This window comes from Condylura cristata, unplaced genomic scaffold (genome assembly GCF_000260355.1).
Source record: "Condylura cristata isolate star-nosed mole 26May11 unplaced genomic scaffold, ConCri1.0 scaffold00012, whole genome shotgun sequence".
In the NCBI taxonomy this organism is placed as follows: Eukaryota; Metazoa; Chordata; class Mammalia; order Eulipotyphla; family Talpidae; genus Condylura; species Condylura cristata.
Genome location: NW_004567113.1, coordinates 9,803,221 through 9,826,029, shown reverse-complemented (window position 1 = coordinate 9,826,029; position 22,809 = coordinate 9,803,221). Strand labels below are relative to the sequence as shown.

At 38.5% G+C, this 22,809-nt stretch overlaps 1 protein-coding gene across 3 annotated transcripts in view; it reads left to right on the top strand.

Annotated features, from left to right (window-relative positions):
* AFF1 (AF4/FMR2 family, member 1) overlaps positions 1-22,809 on the top strand; it is a 183,608-nt gene that overhangs the window by 105,239 nt on the left and 55,560 nt on the right. Inside the window, exon 1 of one of the 3 annotated variants that reach the window (XM_012724179.1) lies at positions 14,770-14,849. The exons of the other annotated variants lie outside the window; for them this stretch is intronic. Coding sequence (XP_012579633.1) covers positions 14,838-14,849 — 12 coding nt within the window. The 5' untranslated portion in view covers positions 14,770-14,837. Of the gene's footprint in view, positions 1-14,769; positions 14,850-22,809 lie in introns of those variants that run through there. 3 annotated transcript variants of the gene reach the window in all.

Below are 22,809 nucleotides of genomic sequence, written 5' to 3'. Positions count from 1 at the left end.
CATACAGAATTAGGATACAGGCCAGAAATGCAGGAATAGTGAGAGGATTCACCAGAGACAGAGTGGGGAGCAGAACAGGCAGATTGAGTAGTACATCGAGGGGAGCAATGGGTGGGTCAGGAGAGGTCTGCTGCGCCATGTGGGTCACCTCCTAGGAGGGGATTGAACTCGTGGTGAAGTAGCTTTAGCTTCTTAGTGTTGTGCTTTAATTCCCTGCGCCACCAGAGAGGGCCCTAACATACTGTTTTTATATGGTGCAGCAACCACTTTTATGAATCGATGCATAACGAGTTAAGCACTGAGAACATCTCTATACCTCACTAAAAAATCCATGGACACATTTATCAAAAGATCACCAAACATGTAGGCTGTGATTGGCTTGTATGTTACCAGTTATTTAAATGCTTCACCCATATGGTTTAGTCGTGACAATCAAAATGTATTAAATCACAAAGTGGTGTATATTTTAATTGGAAAACTTATTGAAAAATGATTTGAGCATACAGTGGACCAAATATAAAGCTTGTATATAAATTAGTTGTTTATCCTGAAAAATGCTATTCTTTCCAGGATGTTATTCTCACTGTCAAAATTTAGTCTTTCCCCAAAAATAATAATGAACAGCTACATATTAGAGACATTTTACAGGGATGGAGCGGGAAATGGGATTAAAAATGAGGGAGGGGAAATGCACAGGACTATGGTGATGGCACACAGGTGATTTAGTGATGGGAAGCCCACAGGGATTAAAACTGAGATGGAAAAATGCACAGAATGTTGTAAAAACAAATTACTATAATAAAAAGTCAGTCTTTCCCAAAAATTATGAAGGGAGATACTACTGAAAGATCAATATTCTGATTTATTAGAGGATTGGACCACAAAACCACACTTGTCTTCAGGTGTCAGTTTTAATTGTGTGTCAACTGGAAGATACATAGCAGTTTGAAAGGACCCTGTGGAGGCTCAGTCAGAGTTTGGTGATCTAATGTACATATCTTCCAGCTGTATAATCGCCACATCAGAGATAGACCTGCCTTTGTTTCTGTCTAAAGATAGCAAATTAAAGTGAGCAAAGAAGATGGCGTCCGTGTGTGTGTGTGTTCAAGTAGCAGAAACAGAGCTCCTAATTCTAAGGTCTTTCTACTTTTCTTGTGTAAATGAGAATGGAGATTGTTGGATTATTTTGAACAGGGGAGTGCTATATTTATTTGCCTGTTTTGAGAAAAGGTCACTGTGGCTCCTGGCTAGAGAATGGTTTGGGGAGCTGCAAGAATAGAAACAGGGAAACCATTCAGGCTTTGAGAAATGATGAGAGCCCAGAGTAACTAATAGGCACAGGCATAGTGAGAGTGGACAAATTCTGGATATACTTGTCAGGGAGCAAATATGACTGTGTGACTGCTTGGTAATGGGAGTGGGCCTGAGGTGATGAAAAGTGATAGGTATGTCATAAAAGTCCATAGATTTCTTTATTTGAAAGATAAGGATGGTGGGACATACCAGATATTGAGATGGAGTCAGCCCAGTGGAACAGGTTCTAGAGGGAAAACCAAGAGCTCTGGATAAATCATACAGTAAGTTTGAGATGCCCTTTATGTCCAATACAGGTAAGTTGGCAGTCATAAACAAGAGACAAGATCAGGGAGTTTGATGCCTAGAAATTCTTACTTTCTGCAAGAGCAGGTGCTCTTTTCCGTATGACTTCTCATGACTTTTTTTTTTTAAAGATTTATTTATTTATATGCATACAAGAGTTGGGGTACAGGCCAGAGATGTGGGGAGTGAGAAGATTCACCAGAAACAGTGAATCCTGAGCAGAACAGATGGACCTACTGAAATACACTGCTGAGGGGAGCAGCAGGGAGACAGGGGAGGTCTGCTGTGCCATGTGGGTCAGCTCCCTGGCTGGGATTGCACTCATACTTCAGTAGCTGCTGAAAACTTCATGCTGAGACTCAACCCTTTGCTCCACCAGGGAGGCCCTCTCATAACATTATTTAAGGATAACTTCTGTTACCAGATGCTTCCAACCTACTTTCCAAGACCCGAGTGTTACCTGCAGCTGTGAATTCGTTGTTGGGCCATTTTGTCTCATGGCAGCTCTTAAATTGATCATTTTTCAATGTAAACAGCCAGTCTGACAGTGTTAATTAACCCCTAGTGAAAAACAGCTGTATAGTGGTGACTCACTTTGCATCTGCATGTGCAGACACTCTTTCCTACCTCCATGTTTAGCTTTCATAATATCTTAGAAAACCCCCAAAGAGGATCTTCCCTGATATGAGCTAAGTGCTCAGGTAGTTCATCTTAGCTGTACCACTCAAAGTATAGTTAAGAAGATTGCACTCTCCCATATTTCACCAATTTAGCACTGTCAACTAAAATATCTTGAACACCTTGTTAAGGTCTGCCAGACCTAGCGCTTAGGATCAGGTTATAATGGCAAAATCAGATAGTTCTGATTTTAAAAACTGACATTATTCAAATGACTCAGCTAAGTGTAAGAATTCTGGCAAGTGCTATAAAAGAATCTATAAACTATTTTAAACTGAGTAAAGGAGAACCATGATAGAATGGAGGAACTCACAGAATAATACTCTGAGGAAGTACTCTTCGAATGACAGATGAACAGTGAGTTGAACTGCTGAAAGTAAGGGGTTGTCTTAATTTACCTGAGGTGCTAAGCAAAAATACCACTGAGTGGGAGTTTTATAAACAACAGAAACTTATTTGTCATACTCCTGGAACCTGGAAGTCCAAGATATAGGCAGCAGCAGCATGATCATGTTACTACACAAGTACCCTCTTCCTGGATCCCAGTCTGTATCTTCTCAGCTTGTTTTCACTTTTTGGAAGGAACTAGAAATCCCTCTGCTGCTGCTTTTATGACGCACTAATCCCATTCACAAGGATATCACCCTCAGAACTTTAAGTTCTCCCAAACGCCCTGCATCTTACCACCTTTGAAGGTTAGAATTTCAATATGAGTTTTGGGGGTGCATAAACGTTCAGACCATAGCCATTGTGGTAGAAGTTAAACAGCACCCATAGTCTAGGCCAAGGGACTACCATGTACCAATGTCATGACGTATATAAAAACTTGTCAAGTCTTGGTTTACACATCCAACACTGTAGATCAAATAGAATTTTTTAGTTCATTCTGAAATTTGGTGGTTCCATGGAATCACCCATTACAAATATAACTTGTAAAGATAAACATTTCCAGGCCCCATCCTAGGAAATTGATTTATAAGCATGTAGGTAGGTTCAAAACTTTGCATCTGATTCTCTTGGACTGGAAATGAAAACTGTTTTGGAAGAACTCCACTGGGGGTTAGAGAATGGACCCTTCCCAGTGGTTTTGGAGTCTCATCTATGGGCCTGGGGTAAAACGATCTCATTAAATGGACGGGTAGAACATGAATGCAGGCTTAGGGAAGAAGCATGGGCTGGAATTCCCCAAGATTATGCACTCTTATCGACTCAGGTTTCACCTTCTGCATCTGCAACATTTTTAAGCTCATAGGAAAGTGAGATTCTGTTACAACCTTATCTAGAGTTCCTCGGTCTTCTAAAAATGCCTTTATTACAGTAACTCTTACATAGTAAATTTAAATTGAGTTTTCTAAAATTAGTACTCAGTTGAGCAGACCTGTATGACTGTTTACATTTAAAAACTGATAGTAAAGCAAAAAGATATTCTGTAAATAGTGTCCCCTGAAGATGTTGGGTGTCTGGATCAGAATATTTCCAATCTATGTAAAATAATGAACAGTAACTAACCTGTGTTTGCTTAGAGGCTGGATAAATGTTAGACCCCAAAACTCTATAAGTAGAGATTAAATAATACAAGCAAGTGACTGATAGAAATTTTAGAACAGAAACTGCAGACTATTTTATTTGCCTATATTATGTATTTTCTTTTTCTTGTTTTTCCCCTTTAAGGCAATATTTACAAACTGGAGAATTTTGGTGAAAAATCAGATTTTTAGTTTCCCCAGTTAGAACTAAGTAGAGGCTGCTACCTGATATATATGTAAAATTTAAAAAAGCAAACTCTGAAGAAAACATTTAAAATAATTTAGGTAAAATAACTTTGAAAAAACTCTAAATTTTCTAGAAATGAGTTAGCATAAAGAATCAGATTGCTTATAGTAGCCTCAAAAGAAAGCTTGCATTTCAGTCTTGAATATCCTTTGGAGGGGTATTAATTGGAGTTGTTTTCTTTGTTATGTTTTACTTTCTATTCCTCTTCAAAATGCCAGAAGTACATTTGGTACCAGGATAAGAAATTCCTGTTCCTCCTTGTTGTTTTCACACTTGAGATGTTTGTGGAGGGTTATTGGATCCCCCCTGGGTCTTTCAAGTTGTGCCTTTGCCAAGATGCAGACATTCAACTCTTCAGAATCTTTCCAAGCTGCGTGCTCTCCCAGGCTCTCCCATAGCTACCCCGAGTCATCGTAGCTCTTCCCCAGATTAATTGTGTTTTATTTTGAGCCAGCTGATAATCTTCAGGGACAGAAAACCAGATATTCCAAGGGGAGTTCTGTTGATGACAGTTGGTGGTTTTGATTTGGACTGTTTTGGTGGGAGTGACCAATAATCATGAGATATTTAAGCAGAATTCCTTTTAAGAGAGGGCCCTGGATCATGTTATCATAACAAGTTTATTTTCTGGCCTGTATTTCTCCTCTCCAGTTGTCAAGATATATTTGAAATCACTATTTCCCAAGGTTAACTTTGCAGTGTATTCACATTTTCCAAGAGTGTTATAAGCAGCTATTTTTACATTGATATTGTTCCTTTCTTTAATTGTTGAAATTGCCAGACTGTGTTTTTCCCCACAGAGGTTGTGTCCACACACATCAGTTTCCTTTTGAGTTGCATGTCATTCCCTATTTAAACTTGGCCTATTTTCTATGCATTTTTTCCTGCTAACCCTGTGGTAATTTGTCAAGTCCATTCTAATCTCCTTAATCCCTTTGGTCAAAGGGTTTTGAGGTTTAATGTTTTAATCTAGGAAACTCAGTATTTAAGTAATTAGAGGTCCTATTTCTAGCTTTGTTCCTTAGGTATTTTTATTGCAATATTCAAACAAATGTGTCCTAAAAATTCATATTGGGGCAAAGATTTGAAGCTGTGACTTGAACTGTGAGCATTAGGAAAGAAATGAAAGCATCCTGTGTTATTCATGTTTCTTGCTGTCAAATTTTATGGATTCTCCTTTTCCTTGCAGTTCATTTTTTTTTTTTTTTGCAATACTCCACCCCAAAGCAAGTATTTGCAGTTGCATTTTAGAAGAACATTTTGATAGACAGAACTTTATGCTGTAATTGGTTTTTTGTTTTCCAACATTTTTTTCGTACTTGAGAATGTTAATTTGTAAGAGAAAATCTCTCCATTATCAAATAGTCTGGATATTGTTACAAAATGTTAAGAATTCTTTTCTGTCAGGAGCAATTTGGTCATAAAAGGATTCACACTTGTGCATTCTAGGCTTCTGTCTTTACTCAACAAATATTTGAACACCCGCTAGCTATAAAGGGAGCTAGTGGGAGAGAGATGCACATATAGTAAACTTATTCCATAGCATAACAAATACACGCTATAATGACTATGGAAAACATATGGAAATATAAAACTTTAATGCTTACATTGTTCATTAATAACTTATGGTGGGAATTGTCATAACTGCTTTATGTATATGAACTCATTTAATCTTTACAACTATTCCATGCAGTAGACATTATCACCATTTTACTGAAGGACTTAGAGAGGCACTTCGAAGCTTACTCAGGCCTTAAGTGTTGGATCTGGAATCCAAATCTAAATAGTCTGACTCAAGTCCACACCCTTAACTGTGATACCTATGTTATGTCGCCTTTCAAAAGAGGAAGCTGTGTGTATATTTTTTTAAGAATAAACTTTTGAAGCACTTTGTGGATTGGCAAAAGCACATTCCAGGCTAAATGACTAGAGAGAGCAAAGGCGGCATAGTAGCAAGACCTGGTGTGAGTCTGAGTCTACTTACGAGAAGCTGGACCTGTGGCTCCAGGAGATTGGGTGGGGCGAAGGAGAGCAACGGGGAGATGAGCTGCCTGGTGAGAATAGGACCTGTTTTTGAAGTTCTTTTGTATCTTACTGAGTAATTTCTCTAAGTATTAAACTTGTTAGTTAAAATTATTTGGTTCAGTGACAGACAGTATAATGTGATATTATGTGAGAGTTTGGACAAGGAATTTGACCTTGCTGTATTGTCAGTTTATTCAGCTCTGGAGTCGGGCCCTGGATTGATATGATCCATTACGAAATTCTAGAGCTGTGCTTACTGCAGAATAAGAGCTCATGAGGTGGTGGTAGGAGTGTTAAAAGTTTGAACTGACCTTAAGGGAAAAGGAAGGAATTGGACAAAGGGCTCTTAAAGAATTAGGAGTCAGGAAGACTGAACACATTTGTAACTTGTTATCCCAGTGTACTTCAGAGATATAGGTGGGATCAGATCAGAAGGACTGCAGATTCCAAGTTAAGATGTTCTAGCCAAATAAAACCCTAAACATTTGATTAAGTGTTAAAGACAAGCAGGTGAAAAGCCTAGGGAAAGACCGTGGTTGCTTAGGAGTTAACAAATTTCGTAAGAGTTGGTTTGCCTAAGTGAGAGCATCTACTGCCCCTGCCTGCTGCTGCAGGTTCTCTCCCAGAGCAGCATCCGCAGAGCTTGGCATCCCTGTGAACCATTTGCACACTGAAATATTGTGTGTCCCTCACTCCCTTTTGATTTCCAAAACTCTTACTTGTTTCTTTCTATTGTTACAGCAACCTTGCCAGATAGGCAGGGCAGTTGGCACAAATCACCACTTCACATGCCGTGAAACAAGAGTCTCTATGAACTTTAATGATTTAAGCTCATAAATGGCAGAGGTGGAGGGCGGAAACCAGACAGACCTTTACTCTTACTTCCAGGACTCCATGACAAAGCATGGTCTTTTGTGTAACTTTCAAAGCATTAAGAGTTATTTTCGACACAGCGCTGCCTTCATGTTGCCACTTGATAATGTATGCAAATATTGGCACAGATGATTCAAATGAGAAGATCATTATTAAATCTCAGGTTTGATCATGGAAAACCATGTAGCTTGTTGACTCTTTAACTGTGCTAATTCATTTAGAGAAGGCAAGCACCAGGTATGAATTCTCTTCACCTGTGACTCACCACCCCCCCAAAAAAATACTCTCTGTATCACATCTAACATTTAGCTCTTTCCCTTTGATCTCAGAGAAGAGGGTGTTCTTTTGCCCTCTACTTGCACACCCTTCCCCCTCTTTTGGGTTGGGGGGTTACTGCAAACCTTTCTCCCATCACTTGATTCTTTTCCTGCCAGTCTAAGGTCGCATTCAGTTATTTCCTGACTTTAAGAGCAACCGAACCTTGCCTCCCCTCCCCTGAGCCTTACTCTGATCACTACTTTCTTGTTATTGCCTTCTCAGTCAAAGCTTAGGAGGTGGAAGTAAGTAAACGTGGGGTGCCTGCTTCCTCTCCTCCCTTTCCTTCTCTGAGCCCATTTCAGATTGACTTGTGCCTCTGTCATTCTATGGCAGCTCCACCCAGAACCTCCAGAGGACTGCTGCATGAAGTCAAGAACTGTCCTTGCTGGCATAGTCTAAATAATCTCCCTGGCATTTGATACTCTTGACCACGATTCTCTTAGACACTTCCCTCCTTTGTTGTCTGGCTTTCCCCTGTGCCTTTTATGGACATGCCATAAGAGATGGCTGAGGGAAGAGCCTGGGGAAGGGCAGGAAACACAAAGGGCAGAACTCAATCCCCTTTGGAGGCTGCCCTTCGTGTTTCCTGCCCTTCCCCAGGCTCTTCCCTCAACCATCTCTTATTCTGTAAAATTTCCTGGGGTTCTCAGCTGCACTTAGGTTTCAAATACTGAAATACTGCTGACCACCAAATAGATTTTTTTTTAAAGATTTATTTATTTTTGTATACAGAACTGGGGTACAGGCCAGGGGTGCAGGGGCGGTGACAGGATTCACCAGAGACAGAGTGAGGAACAGAACAGGCAGATGTACTGAAATACACAGCTGAGGGGAGCAGTGGGCAGGTCAGGAGAGGTCTTTGGCGCCATGTGGGTCACCCCCCTGGCAGGCGGGGATCAAACTCATGCAAAAGTGGTTTTCAATTCTTAGTGCTGTGCTTTATTTAACCCACTGCACCACTAAGGAGGACCGCAAATTGGTTTTTATAGGCTAAAATTCCAAGTTTTCTGAGCTCTGGATCCTTTTAATCCAGCTGGTCTTATAGGTATAGTTATATCCAGACCCAAACTTTCTAAATGGAGACCATTAGCTGTGCCTTTTTACACATACACAAACATTCCCCTCCTTTCTCTTGGTCATCGGTCTCAATTTCTTGTTGTCACCTACCTTGTGTGGTAACCCAATCTTATAGATATTACTCTGTAAGAATTTTGTGACTTTATGGGTTTAAAAGAATTTTTTATTTTAGAGCCTGGATGTCCGGAGCCTGTAGTCAAGAGAGTAGTTCTCCTTGAAGATGCTGAGGAAGTTTGTTCCATGATACTCACAGCTTTTGGGGCTGGTGTCCACATTAGTTTTCTTAGGCTTTCTTAGCTGTAGAACTCCAGTTTTTGTCTTTGTCTTCAGATGGTTGTCGCCTGTCTTTCTCTAAACATTTGTTGAACATTTCTTTTTCTGTCCTTCTCTAGTTCATATTTTTTTTGTTTCTTGAACTATTGACTTTTGTCTTCTTGCTTTTTCCCTTCTCTTCAAACCATCACCTACACTGTTCCACAAGAGTGATTTTAGAATATGAAAATTAGATCAAGTAATTGTTTTAGACTCTTCAGCAGTTCTCCATCATCTGCAGGATACACTCAGTGTCTCTTACTTGCCTTCTTTGCAGGACTGATTGTCTCTAGCTTAGGGTTGAGGCACACTTGTTGAGGCTTCCTTCTCTCCCTGCTTCTCACAGGGCCTTTAGAGATGACTTTTTCTTCTTGTCATACAGACTTCTATACTCAGCACTTCTTCCTTGTATCATACTCGGTCTTTAGGTGGCCAACATTTTGAGGGCAGCACTAATTTGTATCATAGCATGCTTGCCTTCGTTTTTATAATAATATGAGAACCAAGGCAAAACAGGGATTTTCCTGCTCTGTGTTTGGCCTTAGAAATTCTTCCACAATTCACTTTGATCTGGAGTCTGAGTGATAATCTCTTATTAATGTTTGTCAGAGCAGATATAATTTTGTCAGCCAATATAATTTGACTCAGGCCTGAATTTCCTATGCGGACTTTTAGATGGGAAGCAGGTATTAGGTTAAATAATTTTTTTTTAAGATTTTTAAACATTTATGCATACAGAACTGGGGTACAGGCCAGAAGTGCAGGGGCTATGAGAGGATTCACCAGAGACAGAGTGGGGAGCAGAACCGGCAGATCAATACTGCTGAGGGGAGCAGCCAGTGGGTCAGGAATCGAACTCATGCTGAAGTGACTTTAGCTTCTTAGTGCTGTACTTTAACTCGCTGCGCCACCAGGGAGGGCTCAAGTTAAATAATTTTTAAGTTTGCTTGCTTTCCATTTTCATCCTATGTATTTCCCAACTCATTTTAGGCATTTTTATGTGTGGGTTTGAAAATAGGCCGCCTAAAGCAGTCTTTAGTCATTTTTAGTAAGCCCTAGCCTCGTAATTGCTGTACTTTTTAGTATTGAGTTTGGAGATTTATGAACTGTAAAATTGTTGGAGAACAACAATTTTTATGTGTCTGTTATGTGTATAGGTGCTTTCCTCTATTAAATAAGACCAGATTTCCTCGAATGTGCATGTATATGTGTGTGTTTGTTATCTTATGTATACTGCATAATATATACATTCTATATATATATATATAAATGTTAGGGTGTATATAATATATATAAGTACATATACGTAAGTGATATATACAATAAAATTGCTGTTACTCTCAAAAAGGATTCTCAAGTTTAGATATTTGCCATTGAGTGAATTACTTTTGGGGGAATGAGCCAACCATTTTGTGTTAAAAGCATTAACGATTAAATCACTAGGGTACCATTAATTGGTATCCTAATAACTTAAGAGTTATTGATCCGGAAAATACCCAACCTGGATGTAATTTTCTAGTAAGATTAATTACCTTGCAGTAAATGGTAAAATAGAGATACCAGGATTCTTTATGTCCCTTTTATTTCTCAAGATTCCAGTGAACTAGTTGCTAAGATAAGGGGAAACACTGGTGTGTTGTTCTGAACCTAATTGTGTCCTTTATTATGTTATGACTCACCTATAGTTCACAGATTTATTCCATGTGAGTCATGTAAAATAACTACACTGTGGTTTGTCTTGCTTACGTGGTTCATGTTTCTATGATCTGTCAGCCTTCATGTGCTGGTCCACTAGAGCGGATTTTGGCAGGAACTGCAAAAAGGAGACCATCTCAGTAAAAGCAATGAAGTTACCTAATACTTTTTCTCCCATACAGAGAGTCCTTTCAGAATCCTTTTTGGGGGACCTGAAGATGTTCATATGTATTAGGACCATCTTTACTATAAAAGAGACTCTTCAAAATGAGCATGTTTCTTATTCGTCCATTTGGGAGAGAAAGAAACAAAGTCAACACTGAAAGAGTGGTCACCCACAGAGGGGCAGTGTCTTGTATGGTATACTGATTTGTTGCAACATCTAAAAATTTGACGCTGAAATCTGGGCTTTGATTCTCCTCCCCTCCCCCCCCCCACCACTTTAAAAATGAAGCAATATAAGACTTGCATTCCTACAAAGGAGCAATGGTCAATGCCTGAGACAGCAAACACATTCCGACTTGTTTTGCCCTCTCTGGGCCCTTCATATCATCTGCTTGGGGCTCTGGGAGTTGGTGTTCTCTCACTTTGAATTGAAGTGTTTTGTTTGTTTTTGGTTTTGTTTTTGGTTTTTTTTTGTCTTTGTGGTTGTGTCTCATTTTGAGCAGATCAAAGAGATGAGAACCCAAACCTACAAAAAGACATACCTTTTTAGAAGGATTTACAGTGAACTGTATTTAATATATTTATATATGTATGTATATTGTATTTATACACTAAATACAAGGATTTATAGTGTAACTGTATTTAATCCAGATATATTTCAGTCTTTTAAAAGGAATTACACACAGGTCATACTTTGCTTCTTTCACCTTATTTCCAAATGTGGAAATGTTTTCTTATAAGCCCTTAAGATATGCGATGCGAGCACTTGTTTATATTTAAATAACTACCCCCAGCCACACACACATCTGATGATAGCCTATTGCCACTACCAATAACCATGAATTCTTATTCTTGTTATCAAGTATAAGTGGGCTTTCTTAGTTTTTCAGTATATTTGTAATGAGGAAGTAGATAGTCAGTGATGCTCTTTATGTCTATGAAATATTAAGGTTCTTTTTGAAAAAGAAGTTTGAGTTGTAGTAATTGGATTCTGCTGTTTTCTATACCAAGTCCAGTATCATGTACTTTGATGTCTTTTAATGTAATCTATTTATAATAATAGGAAGTTGGTTTTCAAGGTCTTTGCGGCAAACAAGTCCTCTACATTTCCTGTGATACTAGCGGTGGGTATATCTTAGGCCAGATACAAATTACTTCAGTGTTAAAAATTATTGCTAAAGCTTCAGTTTCTTAAATGTCATGGAAATAGTGATAGAATCTTCCTAATCAGGTGATTGTCAGGTTCAAATAAGAAAATGTACATGCAACCCTTAGATCTGTGACTGATGTACATTATTTAATAAATACCTGCTGTATCTGCATCATTTTAACATTAATACTGTCTGAATGCATGAATACATATACTAAATTAATGTCTTTTCCTTAAAATTTAAAATTTGGGTCATTGTAATAGTTTTGCATTAAAGGCTTTTTTTAAAAGATTTATTTATTTATGCCTACAAGAACTAGAGTGTAAACCAGGGGTGGGGGTTGGGGGTGTGGTTCATCAGAGACTGAGTGGGGAGAAGAACAGGTAGATGGACTGAAATACACGGCTGAGGCGTGCAGCAGCTGAGACAGGAGAGTTCTGCTGCACCATGTGAGTCGCCTCCCTGGCCGGGGATCGAACTCATGCTTCAGTGGCTCCAGAGAGCTTCGAATACTGTGCTTTAGCTTGTTGTACCACCAGGAAGGGCCCTGCATTCAAAGCTGTCAAGAAAGGTAATTGCACAGTACTGTCATAGTCCTGTGAAGCCAGAATATGTAGGCTCATTTTCTTCCACCTTTACATGAGTCAGTTCTAATCGAGCTACCCGCCATCATTAAAATTAAATGGGATAGATTTGCCTGGCCTATAGTAAACTACAGTACTTCCCACCTTCCTTTTACATGGATAATAGTAGAGATCAATTTCACAGTGTAGGAAAGCTGTATATGATCTATCTTCAGTTTGTCTTTATTGATTTTACAACTATCATTAGAACCACAAATAATGTCTTAATGTTGGATTGATTTGATAATTCTCAGCTGCTTTGGTTGAAGTAATAAAATTCCATGTCATGGGTTTAATTCACCCCAGTTTTAAAATATATTTTTGGAGATAAAAGACTTGAACGAATAGTTTGTACCACTAATATATGTATTGGACTTGCTCAGACCAACTTTCATGGTTCGGTAATTGTTTTAGTTGTGAGAACTATACAGGCATAGGTCCTTCAAGCCTGTGAAGGAAGGACTTTCAGCAGTATTGGTCATCATGATACACATGAAAAACTAATTTATGGTATCAGGCAGCAAATCACGTGGTGTGAATTCTGTGGTCTAGGCCACAAACTCCTTATGAATGGGCATGGGAGTAGCCATAATTTCATGCAGTATAGCAGAGCCATGTCCGGAAGCTGGTGTGGTTGACTCGGGACCCATGCTCTTAAGTGCCACCCTGCCAGGCCAAAACCAGTGGAGATCAGTGAAGATGGTTGAGATTGTTGAAAATTCCCTAATTTGCAAAGTTTGCTCATGTTTCTCCCATATGACTGGAATAAGAAAACCAAGTTTCTCAAATGTTATTACGTGCCTTTGGGCAAGTCGTGAGTGATGAGCTATAGTGAAAAGTGGATGCTAGAGTATTGAATTCATGTCTCTAGCTAAGCAGGATTACAGATCCATTCTTACTCTAAAATTTCAGAGTTTTTTTAAATCTAGAGACAAGACCTCTTGGGTGTCCTTTTTTTTTTTTTTAAAGATTTATTTATTTATTCATACAGAACTGGGGTACAGGCCAGAGATGCGGAGGGTGAGAGGATTCACCAGAGACAGAGTGGGGAGCAGAACAGGCAGATCGACGAAGTACACTGCTGAGGGGAGCAGCAGGCGCGTCAGGAGAGGTCTGCCTCCGGGGCAGGTGGGGATCGAACTCATGCAGAAGTGGCTTTGACTTCTTAGTGCTATGCTTTAACCCGCTGCGCCACCAGGGAGGGCCTTGGGTGTCCTTTTAGTGGTTCAAAGCATCAGCCTGTCTTTTCTACTTCTATAAGCTTCAGGATAGAGACTGGATGAGAGCAAACTGGTCAGCCTATCCTTGTGCTGGAACTCAGTGCCTGTAGTGTGCCTTTGAAAACACATGTTTCTGATATGTCAAAATTGCTTTGGCCAAAGTAAAAATTGTGGCTTGATTTGTTTAAAGGAATAAAAATAGCTACATGCCAAAGTTTTAATGCACAGAGCATGGTTTAATTCTTGGTAGACTTTTATGCTTTTCATTACTCTGATTTGTATTTCCTATCAGAGTGCCAGATAAAAAAGTAAAATGATAGGCAGAACATATGCACTACCCATAAAAGGCTTTGTTTTTTATAGTAGTTTTTTCTACTTTATACAATTATAGTATGAACTAATTCTACTGTTAATGAATAACTCTCAGCAAAATACTAAGGTGACTACGTTAAGCGATTAAAAAAAGCATGTGTAACTGAGCAACATTTGTTGTGAAATTCATAACATAGGAATTACTCAAATGAATTTGTTTTTTCTCTAGGCTTTTTAGGTTCCTTTGCTGTGACTGCAGACATGTGTGTGCTTGTATTTTTATTTATGAGGTTGGATTATATAATGTGAGCATGAAAATTACCTATTCCTTGAGAAAATTGCCTTTATATTCTATTTTACCAATATGTATTTACATATAATACCTGGTGATAGAATTAGTTCTGTAGAAAATTACCAACTAAATGGGGTTTTTAGTTCAGACACATCCTCAGGTGTAATTGTGCAGACATAGTACTTATTAGGTGGGGCTTAATAGGAGCTCCCAGTTGTGGCTTAAATATTTTGTGTAAGTGCTATAAACCATCTTAAATCCTGTAGTTTTCTATGTCGCCCTACAAAACAAATTAAATCAAAGTAAAAATGCAACTGTTTGGGGTATCTTTGTATCCCCAGCTGCAGGGGAGGTGTGGAGGTGGATGGTTGCCCATTTCATAGAGTCGTATGTTTTTAAACTATGAGCATGGTGCTTTGCACGAGTCAAATCTGCCAAAGGGACAGATGTTGCCAATTTCAAATGTACAGGGGGAAGGCAAATATTGCTAAGCAACGGTGTACTTGAGAGAGCATTTTTAGGAGCAGAGCCAGGGGAGTTGTGCCTGGGAGCACTCGCTGCTTCTTATGGCTCAGTACAAGGGAAGATTAAAAGTTCTTTCCTGTCAAGGCCGCCATTGCAGCTACTAGCACAAAAGACAGTGACCTAGTAGCACCGATTAGACCTGTCGAGGGGATGTATGAAAACAGGGAAGCGTTTCTGCCATGTAGGAAGGCAGTAAGACATGTTCCCGGAGGTAAGTGCCCCACAGTGCAGCTTCCCACAGTAAGTACTCTGAAGCGACTGCTGAGGTTCAGGTGGAGAAGATGGGAGGGGAGGGGATGAAGCCAGAGTGAGCCTCAGAAGAAAGCCTTTCTCCTCTTCCTCTCTCCTTTCCCCTCCTTCCCCACTCCAATCTGTCCCTTCTCCTTTTCCTCTTTTGCCTCCTCTGTTAGGGGCTAACAGCCAAGAGGAAGATCAGAATAACCTCTGTAGTTCAGTGCTGCTGTGTGCCTGACTTATAAACAAGGTAAATAAGCTTTCTAGCCACAGGTATTCAGCCCCTCCCCGGCCCCTCCCTTGGCATACATTTGATAGGTAACAGACAGGTGGTGTGGCTTTTTTTTCCCCTTTTGGCTGCCACTAGAGACTTGGAAGACCTCTTGAGGTTTGCATGGTTGTTGGTTTGAATTATGGATTTTCCTTTCCCGTGCTCTCTTGTTCTAATGAAATAATGGAATAATTGGAGAGCAAGTGTACAGTGTTAAAGAGTTTTGTACTTGTACAGAATCACGGTGTATTTTTGGCAATACATTTAAAAGAAAAACATTTTAAAACAAGGTATTCCTTAGCAGTCAGATTTTTTTTTTTGGCCCATATTTCAAGATCTGGTCTTGTATTTCTAGATCACTTGGCAGATGTTGATGGCTTCTTTTGTGTTCCTGAAGTTAAACATATAAATTGAAGATATTGACAGTGTGTTTACACATGTATGTCTTCTCCCTCTCCCTCCTCCCTTTCTCCCTCCCTGTCTTTTTCTCTCTGCTCCCCAGCCTCTCTTGGCTTTTATCACTTTGTTTTGCAGCAGGCAAATGGAATTTTAAGTCAAATTTAAAAGATTATGAAGCTCCTACTGAGGCCCTAGCATATTCGTGATAATGATTGCCACTGGCTGGCTTAGGAGTATTACTGAGGAATCTTCAGTGCAGGCAGGTGTAGTAGATGGACTGTAATGTCCTTGTAGCTTTATGATTCTTACTAATTCATAAAGCTTAGTTTATAGCAACACAGCCTGAATCTGGAGTATACATTTATTTTATGAAGGCACACGAAAGAACCTAACAGTGTTTCTCCTTTTCTCCCTTAGAAAATGGAATTAATTTATTTGAGCATTAAGCTGTTGTGAATCTATCAGCCATGAAAGAGTTGATAAATTGGGCAAGAATAATGAGATAGGACCAACCCTCAACTCAATCTAGCACTAACTCTTCTTGATAGATTTGAATTTAGGCTATTTGGACTACACATTTGGCTTATTTGAATAGAGATCATGTCATAAAATGAGTTGGAATAATAGTTAGCCTTCGTTTTAAAAAAGCAATAGTTTTCTAGGGACTTGATTCCCTCACAAATTACTTTTAAAAAGAATGTTCTGGTTAAGTCCAATGGAAACGGATATATTTTGCCCCACAAAAGGTTTCCAGATGATTTTATTAAGGAAACAAAATTTGACAGTGAAATGCCTCTTTAAAGTTTTACATAAAAGAGGTATTAGGACAGATAAGACTGCTCAAGAGCTAACTGAAGCATTTTAGATACTTTTAATGTTGCTTGGTAGACTGCATTATTGGGGGAATATAAACAGTGCTTATTTTTACGTAGAATTTAAATGTATAACAATTAAGCACTTAAGGTGAAAGAATTTTTGTTCATGCCGCATGTACCATCCCATCCCTGTTCCTCACACTGACAATGTGATTATGACAATGTCAGGAAAGACATGAAGTGGGCTCCAGGAGCATTTTCCCATGGGCCTTGTGCCAGGTATATGAAATAAGTCGGGGTGAGGGGCAATGTTGAATTTATGTAGGACAGAGATATAATTTACTTCTGTTGGTTTGACCCTCCCATCATTTAAAAGTAACTTTCAAGGGAAGTTGCTTTTGCTCATACTATTAAAATGATTGCCTACTTTTCGTATTTCCTCTGCTCTGGCACTTAGGTTCATTGGAAGTTAGAACAAAGGTGATTGAGTTACACTGTGCCTCAAATCACTTCCGACCTTGAGGTCCTCGGTCAAGGCTCTAGATTCAAGTGAGAAAGTACACTTTAATACTTCTTCATTGCGTGTGTTGTCAGTGTGAAGGAATGAGAAGATCCAGGAGACTGAGAAAAATGTCATGAGATGAAGAAATATGAGAAAATTCACTGCTTCAGATTTTCAAAATGGTCATAAACTTACTGTTCCCAATGTATGAATATGGCCATATATTCCATAAGTGCTTAAAATACTTTAAGTACATACTAGACTATATATTCACTTTATAAGCAAAAACGATTTTCTCCTTGGCATATATTAAACACTACTCAAAACAAATTTAAGAACTTTTTAATATATATTTCTCCACCTTTCTCCTTGTTTTATTAAACGACAAATGCTGGTAAATGTTGAGTGACTAAATATTTGTTTAAAACATTGTTATTGAACACATTTCCATTTTTACCAGCTTAAATTGTAAGATAAGCCATACTTGAAGTCTAATGCAGTTTATATATACATTCAGATCAAATTTACAAAGATAAATACAGAAAAAGAAGGTTATTAAGACTACTTGAGATTCAGTGAAATTGATTATTTTTCTTGCAAAGAGGGACTAAATTTGGCTTTTAATAGGCTATAGAAAAGTAAAATACTCCTAAATTTAGGTACTCAATGATGATGGGATAGAATAATTGATTTATAATCATTGGTATTATATTATTAAAAGAATGTTCTTTCCTAGAGTGATCTTTGATTCTTTTTTCTAGACTTTGGCAAATAGCCTGACTTGTTACTCAATTTTTTTGTTGTTGCTGAATTCACTTGCTCAGAATTAAGATATAAAGGGCAAGGCTATCATTATTTGTCTTCTCTCTGTGTTTATTATGGTATCAGTAATCTCCAGAGTACTTTGAAGCACAGATCTTGTCCTCAGAGTATATGTATCTCTAACCTACTGCTTCAGTAATTTTCTTACACCACCACCCCCCCTTCTGTTTTTTGTTTTTAAAAATGCCAGGAGACAGACAACCAACACCTAGCCCAGAGGGGACTGTTGAGATTACTGCTGGAATAAACCCAGGATAAAATCTTTATGTCCTTTCAGACAAAGCATGGATTAAATGGCTTATCTCATTCATATGACTTCAGTTTCTTTCAACCTCTTCCAGAAACTGATGGAAAGTTGTTTTTTTTTTTCCTGTACCTCTATAGTCTTAGTTTATATCCAGTATGGGGGAAAAAAAAAAAAAAAAACATGTTCAGGCACACTTATGAAACGTAGAATTAGACATGGTTCCTGACCATTGTTTGCCACTTAAATTTGATAGACACATACACTCAAAGAAGGAACAGTAATACAGGTTTATGTATCTGTAAATCCAGTCACGGTTAACAAAGTAATTTAGCAATCTTGTTTTAAACTCAGAACCATCAGTTAATATGATTTGCACTGTGTGTGAGTGAGAGAGAGAGAGAGAATTGCAGTTTAGGGATGGAGTAAGTAAGCATGGTCACAAATATCATCACACTTCAGTCTAATACCCACCCTGCAGTCATATATTTTAATTGAAAAGCTACTCAGCTTTTGAAAATTAATGTAAAAATTAAATCCATATTTAAAAAACCCCAAAACCTCTAAAGTTTGTTATAGTGAGTAGAATTGATTGTAGAAGGGGAGATAGAGCCTTAAGTCTGGCCCTTTGAAAGGATGTGTCACTTTATTCTCATTTCAATGGAACCAGTGTTTAGACTTGTTCTTTGTGGTACCCTTTTTTGGGAGGGGAGACAGCAAGTGCCTTTTTATCCAGTTTTACTAAATCATTCATGGCAGCTATACCCACAGTGGGCTCCATGGGGTCTCATGTGATCTTTCATCAAAGACATAGTGTTTTAGAGTCTTGGACCATTGGGATTTCTGATTTCCTTTATAATATGCAGTGTGGTAATGGTTCAGTCAAAAGTTAGAAAAGTTGATGAGCCAGGGAGGTGACCCACATGGTGTAGCAGACCTCTCCTGTCTTCACTCATTGCCCCCCTCAGCAGTGTATTTCAACAGTCTGCCTATTTTGCTCCCCACTCTGTCTCTGGTAAACCTCTCACGGCCCCTGCATCTCTGGCCTGTCCCACAGTTCTGTATGCATAGATAAATAAACCTTTAAAAAAAAAAAGTTGGTGAATAACTTATTATACATACTTTGTCATACATTAAGCTTTTTACATGTTTTTTTAATCCAGACTTTTTTTTTTTTAGTAATTTAAACTATCTTAGGTATACCCCACCCCTTTTTTTTTTTTTTTAAAGATTTATTTATTTGTACATACAGAACTGGGGTGCAGGCCAGAGGCTCAGGGGCGGTGAGAGGCTTCACCAGAGACAGAGTGGGGAGCAGAACAGGCAGATCAACGAAGTACACTGCTGAGGGGAGCAGCGGGCGGGTCAGGAGAGGTCTGCCACGCCATGTGGACTCCTCCGGGGCAGGCGGGAATCGAACTCATACGGAAGTGGCTTTAGCTTCTCAGTGCAGTGCTTTAACCCACTGCGCCACCAGTACCCCACCCCTTTTAACTAGTATGTCAAGAAGCTAGTTGCTATATTACCATAAATACTATTTATTGGAAACATTTCTGCATATGATGCATTAACACCAAGTAATTTTTTTTTAATTTGGAGCTTTCATGTGACAATAGAGACCTACCTTGTAAATATATGAAAATATATACATTCATGTCATCTCAAAAAATACAGTAGCAATGATATAAATGAAACCAGTAAATTTATTTCTTCTGTCCTGCTTGTTTATTTCTTTGTGTAGAAGAACTGGGGTATAGGCCAGAGGTGCAGGGGATGAAAGGATTCATCAGAGACAAAGTCAGAAATAGTATGGGCAAATTCACTGAAATACACTATTCAGGGGAACAGTGGGTGAAACAGAGTTCTTCTGCAACATATGTGTGTTAGCTTCCTGGCTGTGGGTTGAACTTAGGCCATAGGCCTGACAGTGCTGAGTTATAACCCATAGGCCACTAGAGAGACCCTTTGTTTTTATATCTACAATTTGCATATTTACAATTTGTGTACATGCAACAGATTTGTGTATATATATATATAATATTGTATAATTATATTATGCATTTATAGTTATTATGTAGCAAAAGCTACTCACTGTTCTTATTTAAGTCAGATCTTAGGAACTAGATACTACTTTCATAATTAAAAAATGCCTTCTCTTATAGTGATAAAGCAATTTCCAGAATTTTTTAAGTAGTTCAGGTATTACAAATAAGAACTTTAAATTTCTTAAAGTATATTTGAGAAAAGAATCTTTGTGGTACTTAAAGCATATTATTTTGCTGACAAAATAAAAAAAAGCAAGGAACAATAAACTATTGATCTTAAAAATGCTGATAGTTCAAAATATTTTTTCTACAAAGTTTGTAACTTCCTGTGTGATGTTTAGGGTTTTTTTTTTTTTTTTTTAAAGCAGATTTTTACTTTAGTTGGTCAGAGACAGGCAAGAGGTAATATAGTTTGCCTATAAAAGAGTGGTTAACCTAGTGGTGAACTTTTCAAAAGTTAAGGCTATATGATGTTATTTAATAAGGGAAGTGGAATGCTAGCACATTTTCCAAGCTTGCAGTGATTTCTTTCAGTGATTATCCTGGAATATTTCTTAATCTTCTCTGCCAAGGAGACATATATCCTTCTTTTACTCCACCTGAGAACACCTGATTTACCTCTTCCCCCACACCAACCATGTGCCAGTGTCAACTGTCATATCTAAAACTTTTCTCCTATGGAAACACACTCCCAAAATGCACCAAGTTAATCCTTGTGTGAAAGCCCTCAGATTGAATTGGTAGTGGTGAGAAAATTTAAAATAAATACTTCTTTCTAAATTGATGACTTCTTCTATCTCTAAAAATACTGTTCGGTGAAGTTTTCTGGAGTTTAACAAATAGGAGCCAACATGCTGCTTCTGATACATATATAAAAATCGAGGATCCTTACAAAATACTGCTCCATAACTTTTGGACCAGCTCCTGCTTCTGAATTTTGTTGGGTATGCCAAGTAATGATAAGTATTCTTTGCATATTTGTACTAGTCCTGAATTTTGCTAAGATCCTATAAAAATGAATGAACCCAGCTCTTCCACCTATAGGAAGCTAGTCTGGAGTACCAGAGGTGAACTGTCAGAGTTGAAGGGGCTGAGAGTGGGTCGCGGAGAAGGAAGCGCCCCACGGAAGAGCAGCCAGTGTTTGTGCGACTGTACCCACACTCCTGCCCCTCTTTTCTAGATTCTCCAACATGAGTACAATTGTTGGCTCCTTCCACAATAAGCTGTTGAACAGTAATCTAGGCACTTACAGCTCCCTCATTTTAAATAATTCTGTCTTTTGTCAATCTCTTTCCTCCTCTCCTTGAAAAATTTATTTGGGAAAGTACAAGGGATTTCTGCAGTTTGCAGAGCATTCATTGTGTTAGCCTTCATGCGTCTCCGTTTGGTGGCTTCCATTCGCTGAACACAGGTGGTAACCATTTCAACATATATATAAGACCATTTTATTGCATGCCTTAAGCCAATTATTTTTCAATAGAATTGGGGGAAAAGGCTTCTAGGTAACTTGTCAGTAATTCTTTGCTACACATTGGAGCTTTATCAATCACCTTTATAAAAACTATCTAGACCTTTCAAACAGAAAGGCTTCGATAGTTGAAAATATTGGAGGAATTATGAAGGTTATTAATATTTTTCAAAGCAAACTTAATACAATTGGATTTCATTTACATAGTACTAGTCATCTTTACGTTAAGACGAACACTTTCCACATTAACAATTTTTAAAAATATAAGTATGTAGATCTGATGAAAAAAATTAAGATTTTGACCACTCTTACCCTTAAATTCTGGATATGAATAACTTGGTTACCCAAAGGGCATGATGCTTCTGAAGAAGTAATGCTGCTAGCACCTTAATACCTTTTCCAGCCCAAGTGGACACACCCAAGCAACACGAACATGTTGTTGGAGCTTGTTATGCAGGTAATTTACTGTGTCTTCTCAGAATAAAATTAATTTTATGACAAAACCTTGCTCAGGCAGGCCTTTTGGGTTCTTCCTTTAATAGATTGGCTCTTGAAATGATGATTACGGCATCTTAATGAAATGCTTGAATTAATTTCACAGCTTCATGTGTATTGTCTTATTTCTTAAAAATAATCCTGTAGGATTTTGTTGGTTTCAAATGTGTCTGCTCAGTATCGAAGTGTTACTCGTTTAAAAAAAAATAAATAGGGCCTCCCTGTTGGCGCAGCAGGTTAAAACACCGCACTAAGAAGCTTAAGCTACTTCCCCATGAGTTTGATCCCTGCCTGCCCTGGAGGAGATCCACACTGGGTGGCAGACCCCTCCTGACCCGCCCGCTGCTCCCCTCAGCAGTGTACTTCGTCAATCTGCCTGTTCTGTTCCCCACTCTGTCTCTGATGAATCCTCTCACCCTCAACATCTCTGCCTTGTACCCCAGTTCTGTATGAATTAATAAATAAATCTTTAGAATAAATAAATAAATGAAAGAGAGAGAGAGAGAGACAGACTAAGAAATTCATGTCTTGATGAATCACTTCAACCATGTCTCTTTCCAGTTAGGGAAATCAGAGTGAATTAGCTAGTCATCACTGGGCCACTGCATGATTGCAAATCCTGCATTTCTCCTGGAGACCCTTACAGTCTATTTGAGAAGTCTGACTACAGTCTGTGAACAGCTCAGTATGATGAGTTACACAGGCAAGCGCTTGGCATGGAGGTGGAAGCTGGGGACAGGTTCAGAATTACAGGTGTATGTTTGGGATAAGGAAAGTTTCACAGAGGAATGCTAATAGGAAGCAAGTGCAAATGTGTTTTGTGTTTTTTTAGCGCTATATATATATATATATATATATATATATATATATATATAT